Source organism: Cyprinodon variegatus, unplaced genomic scaffold, assembly GCF_000732505.1.
Source record: "Cyprinodon variegatus isolate N-32 unplaced genomic scaffold, C_variegatus-1.0 Scaffold715, whole genome shotgun sequence".
Taxonomy (NCBI): domain Eukaryota; kingdom Metazoa; phylum Chordata; class Actinopteri; order Cyprinodontiformes; family Cyprinodontidae; genus Cyprinodon; species Cyprinodon variegatus.
Genome location: NW_015151168.1, coordinates 49833 through 60116, shown reverse-complemented (window position 1 = coordinate 60116; position 10284 = coordinate 49833). Strand labels below are relative to the sequence as shown.

General features: G+C 38.0%; 2 protein-coding genes across 3 annotated transcripts in view; one reads left to right on the top strand and one right to left on the bottom strand.

Moving 5' to 3' along the window:
• The window catches only part of smu1 (smu-1 suppressor of mec-8 and unc-52 homolog (C. elegans)), a 10795-nt gene extending 8963 nt beyond the window's left edge, over window positions 1–1832 (top strand). Inside the window, exons 11-12 of the mRNA XM_015394948.1 lie at window positions 196–348; window positions 499–1832. Of these exons, the coding sequence (XP_015250434.1) occupies window positions 196–348; window positions 499–597 (252 nt within the window). The 3' untranslated portion in view covers window positions 598–1832. The remainder of the gene's footprint in view (window positions 1–195; window positions 349–498) is intronic.
• Window positions 1833–3678: 1846 nt separating this feature from the next.
• dnaja1 (DnaJ heat shock protein family (Hsp40) member A1) overlaps window positions 3679–10284 on the bottom strand; it is a 10519-nt gene continuing 3913 nt past the window's right edge. The window contains exons 4-9 of one of the 2 annotated variants that reach the window (XM_015394957.1): window positions 9997–10101; window positions 7892–8119; window positions 7661–7775; window positions 7280–7395; window positions 6930–7030; window positions 3679–5889 (exon numbers count right to left, since the gene is read on the bottom strand). In XM_015394957.1, coding sequence (XP_015250443.1) covers window positions 5656–5889; window positions 6930–7030; window positions 7280–7395; window positions 7661–7775; window positions 7892–8119; window positions 9997–10101 — 899 coding nt within the window. In that variant the 3' untranslated portion in view covers window positions 3679–5655. The remainder of the gene's footprint in view (window positions 5890–6929; window positions 7031–7279; window positions 7396–7660; window positions 7776–7891; window positions 8120–9996; window positions 10102–10284) is intronic. The other variant, XM_015394956.1, reaches the window with a different exon arrangement.

Sequence of the window (10284 nt, the reverse complement as noted above, 5' to 3'; positions counted from 1 at the left end):
GAAGGAAGGAAGGAAGGAAGGAAGGAAGGAAGGAAGGAAGGAAGGAAGCATGCGTTGGTGGATTGGTTGTCATTCAGGAAAATAATAATAATTTTTGTGTTAAAATATTTCCTAAACAGACTAATGAGTTCCCATTTACAATAATGCATAATGGAGAGTGGATGTTTTAGCGTTTCCTTCTATCTTCCTCCTCAGACAGTGAAGACCTTTTGTTCTGAGCAGCCACTGAGAGCGTGCTTCATTTGTTGCACTGTCTCACCCCACGGAGAGTGGATCTACTGTGTGGGGGAGGACTGTGTGCTGTACTGCTTCAACTACACATCAGGGAGGCTGGAGAAAACGCTGACTGTAAGCCCCGCAGCTAATACTCCACTATTATGTTTCAGACAAGCCATCAGTGTTTCCTAACTACATATTTTGCTGTCTCATTGTTTGGTTTAAACATTCCAGGCAGGGGAATGAAAATATCTACTAATATTCATTCCGCTGAACCCACAGGTCCATGAGAAAGATGTAATTGGCATCGCTCACCACCCACATGAGAACCTGATTGCCACCTACAGCGAGGATGGGCTGTTAATGCTGTGGAAATCCTAAAGAGTCCCTGCATCAGACTGAGGAGGAGCTAGGGAGTCCACTGCAGAGCTCAAAAGCATTAAGATAAAGCTTAAAGGGATGAATCTGAATTTTTACATGAAAACTTCTATCAAACTTTTATACAGCTTGTATCTTTTCTGTAGCGGAGCATTTTCATTCATCTTAAATCATTAATGGGTAAAATCAGATTAGGCGGTGCCAGTGGATGATGCTAAGAGAGACTAAAACCAAAGTGGACTTTTTGTAAAAATTCCAAAACTGCTGTCACTGTTAAACAACAAAAAACTATTGTACTGGATTGTTATTTATCAAAACAGAAGGTGGTGCACCCCCAATGCCTTTGAGGGAAACATGAAAATATAACTTGTAATGTAAGGAGCAGACTGAGAGAAAAAAAATTATGGTTCACCACCTTCTACCTTTACTGGGTAAAACAAACCAAGAAAAAGTTATCTACTGCGGGTGAGATGCTAAACGCTCTTTTTTATTAGAGCCTCACAAAACCTGAACCTTTATGAGTTATATGGTGCCTGATTGACAGATTTTATTTTCTTAGAAGGCCTTCACCAGCAGTTCAGCTATTTTTTTTAGTGTACGAAAGGGACTTTTACATTTTTATAATCAAGAGATTCAGGATACAGCTAAAGATGAGAGAACCATCCAAATATTTCTTATTTGTCTGAATGTGTAATTTTTATTTTTTACCTGATTCACTTTCCATCAGAATGCTGTATGAACTTTGCTGTATGAGGTTTGGCGGAGCTCTCCATGGTGCTCCTTGTTAGTCCAACTGAACCAGAGCTATTTGAATCCAACTCTCTCATCTCTTCTTGTCTCTAACAGACATGAAAATGCACGATGGTGAACTGTTGTAAAAATGATTTACAGTAGAAACTGCCTAATGTTTGGGCATTAAAAATATCAGGTATTTGATGCTTTACTGTCTTTTTTTGTAAATAAACTTTTTCTTTTCTTTATAATGCTCTGTGATTTATCTGCATGCTACCTCAGTTGACTGCCTTGCTGTGGTTCTGCAATAATTCAGAAATATGCATGCTTCCTGTCTGTATTAGCTGCATTTTTTTGTAGTGGTGTTCCTGTGCATACTTTTAGAAGGTCCCTAAAGCTAACACTGTCTTCTACTTGCATCTAATAACTGTTATTTGTCACTGTTGGGTGAAGTCACTGCTCTCTTTTTGGTATGTTTACTGCATTGTGGATATCACTTTGTCTGCCATAGGAGGGATGAATCCAAATAAATTCATAATTGAAAAAGGGGTGCATTTAAAGAGCTTTTTGTAAACTCATTTTAGGGTCAGATCTGTATAATCCACTCTTTTAAAGGGTAGAATTTGGGTAAAACACAAATCCTCAGAGGGAGAGTCATTCAGAGTTGTATGGTATAACTGCTGTTTTAAAAAAAATATTTCTCCAAGTGTGAACAAGACATTTATCTATTGAGGACAATTTCAAGTTTCACATTTAAAATCTTTTAATTAGAAATACAATTGTACATGTTAAATTGAATTATTAAAGAGGAACTGTAAATTGTATGTATTAATCCATTATCACAGAGTTTTCTTTATTTTCATGACTGAAAAATGTAGATTCACACTGAACGCATCAAAACTATGAATTAACAAGTGGAATTATATACTTAAAAAAGTGTGAAACAACTGATAATATGTCTTAAATTCCAGGTTCTTCAAAGTAGCCACCTTTTGCTTTGATTACTGCTTTGCACACTCTTGGTATTCTCTTGATGAGCTTCAAGAGGTAGTCACAAGGAATGGATTTCACTTTACAGATGTCCACTGTCAGGTTTAATATGTGGGATTTCTTGCCTTATAAATGGGGTTGGGATCATCAGTTGTGTTGTGCAGAAGTCAGGTGGATAAACAGCTGGTAGTCCTACTGAATGTTAGATTTTGTATTATGACAAGAAAAAAGCAGCTAAGGAAAGAAAAACGAGTGGCCATCATTACTTGCTAATTAAAAACCATCAAGCTCTACAAAGAATCTGGCTGATATGAGGACCGGCCCAGGAAAGGAAGACCAAGAGTCACCTCTGCTGTGAAGGATAAGTTCATCCGAGTCACCAGCCTCAGAAATGGCAGGTTAACAGCAGCTCAGATTAGAGACCAGGTCAATGCCACACAGAGTTCTAGCAGCAGACACATCTCTAGAATAACTGTTAAGAGGAGACTGTGTGAATCAGGCCTTCATGGTAAAATAGCTGCTAGGAAACCACTGCTAAGGACAGCCAACAAGCAGAAGAGACTTGCTTGGGCTAAAGAACTCCAGGAGTGGACATTAGACCAGTGGAAATCTGTGCTTCGGTCTGATGAGTCCAAATTTCAGATCTTTGGATCCAACAATTGTGTCTTTGTGCGATGCAGAAAAGGTAAACAGATCGACTCTACATGTCTGGTTCCCACTGTGAAGCATGGAGGAGGAGGTGTGATGGTGTGAGGGGGATTTATTCAAAATTGAAGCCATACTGAACCAGCATGGCTACCACAGCATCTTGCTATTCCATCCGGTTTGCATTAAGTTGGACCATCATTTATTTTTCAAGAGGGCAATGACCCCAAGCACACCTCCAGACTTTGTAAGGGCTATTTGACCAAGAAGGAGAGTGATAGGGTGCTTCGCCAGATGACCTGGCCTCCACAATCACTGGACCTGAACCCAATCGAGATGGTTTGGGGTGAGCTGGACCGCAGAGTGAAGGCAAAAGGGCCAACAAGCACTAAGCACCTCTGGGAACTCCTTCAAGATTGTTAGAAGACCTTTTCAGGTGACTACGTCTGGAAGCTCATCAAGAGAATACCAAGAGTGTGTGAAGCAGTAATCAAAGCAAAAAGTGTCTACTTGAAGAACCTAGAATATAAGACATATTTTCAGTTGTTTCACACTTTTTTGTTAAGTATATAATTCAGTTTTGATGCCTTCAGTGCGAGTCTTCAATTTTCATAGTCATGAAAATAAAGGAAACTCTTTGAATGAGGTTTGTTGGAACTTTTGGTCTTTAATGTATTTTCAAATCTAAACGGAAATTTAATAACCACAATTTTTTTAAATCTGATGTAACTTTCCTAATCAGTTATTCCATTATTGTTTTCACTTTGTTCACAAAACATGCAATCAGAAAACGCTTTTTAAATTGGATTACTAATTGTATGATTTAAATGTTAAATCTGGTTGTTCTTTTTCAATGACTCTCCTGGTCCTCCATATTTACCAGTGTGAAAAAGGTACAGAAAAAAAATTAAGAGGTTAATTCTTCAAAACCACAAATGCTCTGCCAAACCTTTCAAACTGTAGCAAAAAGTTAAGATTCAATAAAATTATTTTGACTGTTGAACAGTTGTTTTAAATCTTTGATGACACAGTGTAACCATAATAAATGTACTTAGAAACACTTTGAGAACCCCCACTAGTCTGTGCCAAGTTGGGATTTTTCCTCAGCACAACAGTGATTTAAAAAAAAAATCTGATATCTCATATGACTTAAGACCCCAAAATGCTATTTATTAACAAAACATGATCACATTCTTGGTCCGAACATCAATGGAGTTAAAAGAACACTCTAGCTAACTTACTTCAGAATCATTCATCACACCTTGAATACTTTCAAATAGAACCTGCTTTGAGGAGATGATCTCCTGAATGCGTCCTTGTGGAAGCAGTTCTGTTAACCAACGTCAGGAGTCGACCACCGCGTCATCCAGCTACTTCAAGTTGATTTATAAGGCGTTGAAAAAGACGACACTTTAATGAGGTACAAGACTTGCCCCATTTAAATCCCTCTGGAACCTTGCAGATCCCATCTGGTTTTTACATGACAATGATCAACTTCGGTACCAATACAAACACACCAAAATATTCCTCTTTGTACTTCGATTAGTTGTCTGAATTCCTAATTTATGTGCATCTTTTTCTGCCGACTTGTTGACCACGTCTTTACATAAGGAATCCACACCTTGGTTAATCTTCATTTGACAATGTAGCTACAACAGGCACTTTATACCCTGGGGTTACAACCAATAACGTTCGCAAATCACATGATTGGAGGGTTTTAAACATCTGTAAATTGCTTTCTTTTGTAACAATCACGCACAGAAAACACTCAGTTAAACATCTGATATCAAACCCAAGACAGAACTGAAGCTAAGAATGAGTGAAATACTAAACTTAAATATCAGCTTGAAATATCTACAATTTAGTGGCTTGAACCTTTGAAAGTACCGCCCCCTTTGTTCAAACTCACATCTTCCAGTCACATTTTAAGATTCATTAAAACTGTCTCATAATAGCCCTTTAAAGGGTAAGTCAGCATCAAAAATTCAAATCAAGTTTCAGCACAGTTCTCGATCTGAAAGCTTCTTAAAACAACCAACAGTCATTAACAAATTGTTTACAACCAGCAAGTAACACCACTTAAAATCAGGTTATCTTTAAAGGAATATTGGCATCAGTTTTAGTGTAAATGCTTTAAATGTGTCTAAAGACACTGGGATAACAACCCTCATGTTTAACCACAGTGCTTTAGAACAACAAAAAAGATTGAAATATGTGCCTCGTTTACACTAGCCTTCTGAAACTGATCCGTGCCGAGGTCAGATGGAGCTTGGATCAGTTAACCGGGCCGAGCTCGGTTCTTACGACCATTTATACATCACCCTAGCATAGTTCCTTGCCTTTTAGCTGTGGTCCATGATACTACAGATCTCAAGGCGGGAATTATGCAAACAAAAATGGCGACGCCCATAACATTAAGGAACTTATGTGCCTGGATAGCATCCTCCGCCCCAAATTTCAATGAGAGCAGTTTCAAAAAGGCTAGTGTAAATGGAGCTATGGTCACAAGAAGAATGTGGAACTTAAGGTAAAGTCCAAAAAACACAATCCGCTGACAAATAGAGAGTCCAGACATTTAAAATTGTGCTAGGACGGAAATTAAAAGTAAAATAAGTTGACGGAATGAAAAATGTGCACAAAAGTCCAAAAAGGTGCATTGCATCAGAGATGGGGATTTTGGTCTCAAGATGGGACTTAAGACGTGTGGCACTGAACGCCGCCGGTGCTGGAGTAGTCATCCTCGTCCATGTAGTAGTACTGATGCCTGTGTCTTCGCCTGCTTTCCAAGTCACAGTCCTCCAGGTCGGCATAGATGTAGAGGTCTTCGTCCATGCTGTCCATCTCCTCTGTGTCCACCTTTCTAGGGAGGTAGTGCTCCAGCTCCTTCAGCTTGTGCTTGGGGAGGAAATTGGCATGCGGGAACACCACCTAGTGGATATAGGCAGGAAGTAGTTAAATTTGGAGCTCTGCTTCCCATAAGTATTCATATCAATTCAGCTTTTTACATTTTGTCACATCACCCATCATTTTTAGCATTGAATCAGCAAAGGATGTATAGAAACACATCTCTTCCTTCATCATGCCCATCTACATTAAGATCCAAAATTATGAGATTAAAGTCAGAATTATGTGATTAAAGTCAGAATTCTGCAAAAAAAGTCAGAATTCTGAGAAAAAAGTCCGAATTGTGAGATTAAAGTCAGAATTCTGAGAAAAAAAGTCAGAATTCTGACTTTTTCCTATGTTAAACTGAAAAAAAATTTAATAATCAGTTAACAGTTTTTTTTTTCAGTGGCCCTAATCCTCTTCCGTAAGAAACATTTTCCATATTTGAATCTTTAAAATATTGGGGAAAGGGTGCATCTTGTTTTCTTCTGCATCAAATATACTCTCTTCTTCTGTCAGATTAAATTCAAATAAATACACTAATGCTTGTAGATATTTCCCCAGATGAATCCTTTTCATTTACTTCAATGCTATTTTTATCTATAATATAAAAGGTGAAATGGAGATACTTTTAACTACTGTAAATGTACTTTAGTGTTCAACGTCTTAGTATTATATTTCTTCACAAGTTTTGCCGCTCATAGTTTACAAGTGATGCTAAAGTTAAGTAAGGCTAGAATGACCTAATCTTTAAAAGCAACAACTATAGAATAAGGCAGGTGGCAATTCTTGGAGAGATTCAGAAATTGTGACCCAGTTCTGCAGAGCCAACAAACATTTATGTTCCTAGAAGGATGAACATTTGAAACTTTGTACAAAGACTCAGAGCAAGAAGATAAGCAACTAAAATGTCCATATATAGCAAAGTGAAACATTTATGGAAAGAGAACTTATTATTAATTCTTTATCTCGCCTGAGGATCTAAGCCCTTTTTTTTTTAAATATCAGAGTAGCAAAGGGTTCTGGAACAGCTTTCTTTCAGGCTTATATTTACCTAAAAATTAATAACCTCCAGTTCTTACCGAGAAATGAATAATAAGACGTCCTTTCTCAAAAGGTCTGCGATACATGGGCATCCCCTCATTCAGGACACACTTTGTGTCTGCAGGTTTAATTAGCTCTCCTAAAAGACAAATAGGGGTAGCAGAGAGATTAGTACAAGCAAACTAGCTGGGAAACAATATCTCATCTTTAATGCAATAATAAAAAAAAGGATATAAAATAACTCAATTTTTTGACTGTCAAATAGGCAAGCAGCATCATTATAAACTTAAACCTTGATGAACAGAGAAATAAAAAGCATCTTCAATGATTAAACCAGAAAGAATTCAAACAATAAACATTCAGCTTTGTTTTGAAAGTTCAGCTTTACCTGGATGGGATGTGACCAGGAGAGTTCTGCCATCCAGCGTCTGAACCGGTTTCTTAAAACCACATAAAGCCTCGACCAGCTGCAGTTCCATCGACATCAGCAGGTCTTCTTCTCTCCTGAAGACCAAAAACACTTCAACAACAGAGCTGACTTCCCTACACTACATCAAATCTATAAATATAATTCAAGTTGCAGACGTTTTCTTTCTACTAGATGTGTTCTGGAATATATTCTTTACCTCATTTGCATTTTTTACACATATCATTGCTAAAACCCATTGAGATAGAGCTATATTAACATTGATTGTAAATCTGACTATTCTATAGTCTATCTACAGTTGAATTAAACCCTGCATATTTTATTCCCCTTTTGTTTTTTTACCGTGTAAAAACTGCATGCTCCTGCTGGTCGAGGACGATGATGATATCACCTGGTTCCAGCCCTGGCTCCTGGTCCCCCTCACCATGAAAAATGATCTTCTGCCCATCTTTCATTCCTGTAGAACAATACAAAAACAAAAACAACTAAAAAAAAAAACAGATAAAATTTCAACTTTCTCTTTCAAGTATTAATGAACACTGTCCAACCAAAAAAGACAAGTCTAATCCAAACCTTTGTCGATGTGAACCTCCAGGATCTTCTTCTGCCGCATGATCTTGCGTCCTCCGCATGTTTTGCAGCGGTCCTTCTGGCTGATTCTCTGTCCTTCTCCCTGACAGCTGTGGCACACCGTGGACACTTGCTGAACCATACCGGGAAGTAACTGATGCATGCGGACCTGCACTCCAGTACCATGGCAGGACATGCACATCTGTGCAGCTCCTTTACGACTTCCACGACCTGCCATGGAGAAAAACAGAGCCTTCAGTGCAGATGAAAACCACAAGGGAAATTAAACCACCATTATTTCCTCCTTTCTCCTAATGGGATTTTAAGACATGCATAAAGAAGTACATGAGTGTGAAGAAAATATTTTTTAGGGGTTAAAAGCAAACAAAGAAAACATTGTTTGACTGAATTGAAAGACTGGAGCCTCTCTGATCAAATTCAACAACATTTTAAACCTGTTCCAACCAAAACACTTTCATAGAATTACTTGTTTTGACAGCTAAGTAAACCAGTCAGACTCTAATCTAATCCACCTGTCAAAGCTAATTAAGCTCCAGCGTTCCAAATGCATCCAGTCCACACAGGAGCTGAAGGGAGTCTCAACTGTTGTCTCAACAAGTCCTGTCTGTGTGTTTTGATATGTCTGCTGAAGATTGGCTTTCTGAAAATATGCCTGCTGTTACATTTCTTAATCTGAGGACACATGGATCCAACTACAGAAAAAATTGTGTCATTAGCCTAAAAGTCATATCATCACAGCAGTATCAGGGTTCATACAGGAACGAGGAACTCTAATCTAATGCTTTTTAATGCTCTTAGAAATAATTTTAATGCCATCAACAAGTACCCACGACCCTAATATATATACACACATATATCCAACCCGGTGACAGTATGCTTCCCCCCGCCTGCCCGGTAAGGCAAGGCAAGGCAAGGCAAATTTATTTGTTTAGCACATTTCAGTACAAAGACAATGCTAAGTGCTTTACATGATTAAACTATAGGAAATAAAACAGAATCAAAGCAAGTAGGAAAAAATAAATAAATAAAATAGGCAGGAGCCCCGGCTCATGGCTCGGTTCTGCTGCACTGTAGTCGACCAAAATCCTGGATAATTTTGAAATTCCCCCTGGACATTTTTTTGGTTTTGAAAGTTGGGCCTTGTCTGGGAAAAAGAGGGTGTCTGGTCACCCTACTGTATCAACACTTTGATGTTTCAGTGAGTGAGTTCTTGTTGCTATGATGAGTATTTGCTTTGCAGCTTTGCTCGTTGTAAACCAACCAATCAGCGCACAGCTCATCTAAATATTCATGAGCATACCATAAAAGGAGGAAAAGCTGTTGTTTCATTCTAGAGCTTTTAACCAGGCTTGCATTAGTGCTCATAGAACAGCAAATATGCCATTTTCAGCCCAACCGATGTTACACACCCTATTCAGAAACCTTAAGAACCAGCAGCAAATACCCTATATAATCATTCTATGACCCCTTTAAACAAAGGTAACCTGAAAAAACTGGATGGGATGAAACAATTAAACGGATTAATTGATTGTTAAACTAATCGTCAACTAATTTAGTTATTGATTAATCGTTAACTGGAATATAGAGACAGTAAAATATGCTTTTAGCTGTCAGAGTAACCCACTCAGAGCACCAATTATATCAAAAAGCACCCCAGGCTTCATTTCTGTGCTTGGACATTTTAAGAAGGATGTGTTTTTTGGTTGTTTGGTGAGCATCTACCGTGAGCGTCTGCCAGAAACCAAACCTACGGCTAGAATATTTATCTAGCTACAAAATTATTCTCCCTCTGACGTGATCACATGGAGATGGTTTTCTACTAGTTTTTAATCATCGGAGTGCTTCCATGGAGCTACTACATGTAGGGTATTTGTGTTAAAATAATTTGATTTTATGTGATTCATAATAACTCAGAACCACTTCCTAAGTCCTGCTGCAACATTTGAATGTGAAATTAGATTAAATAAATAACGTCTCATCAATCCTTTAAACATCATAATTCAGTAAATTAAACCAATGTGTAAAGAAGCACTTCAAATTTTAACCAACCTTGGTAGGCTGTGTGCTCAGACTGCAGAGGCTCTTACCTTCACATCTCTCACAAATGCAGTTCTTCTGTACGGAGAGTTTTCTGGTTGCTCCGTTGTAAAGATCCTCCAGGGTCACAGTGATCTGATGGACAATATTCTTTCCTATGGTGGAATAAAACCATAAAACATTTCATAGACTTAAGAAAAATACAAAAAACTAAAATACCTCAATCTCAATCAAAATACTTTTTAAAACTTTTTATTTTTTTGCTCATAGGCTGATATCTAATGTTATGAAACAGGGTTCTTCAACTTTTCCAGGCCAAGGACGCCCAAACTGATGGC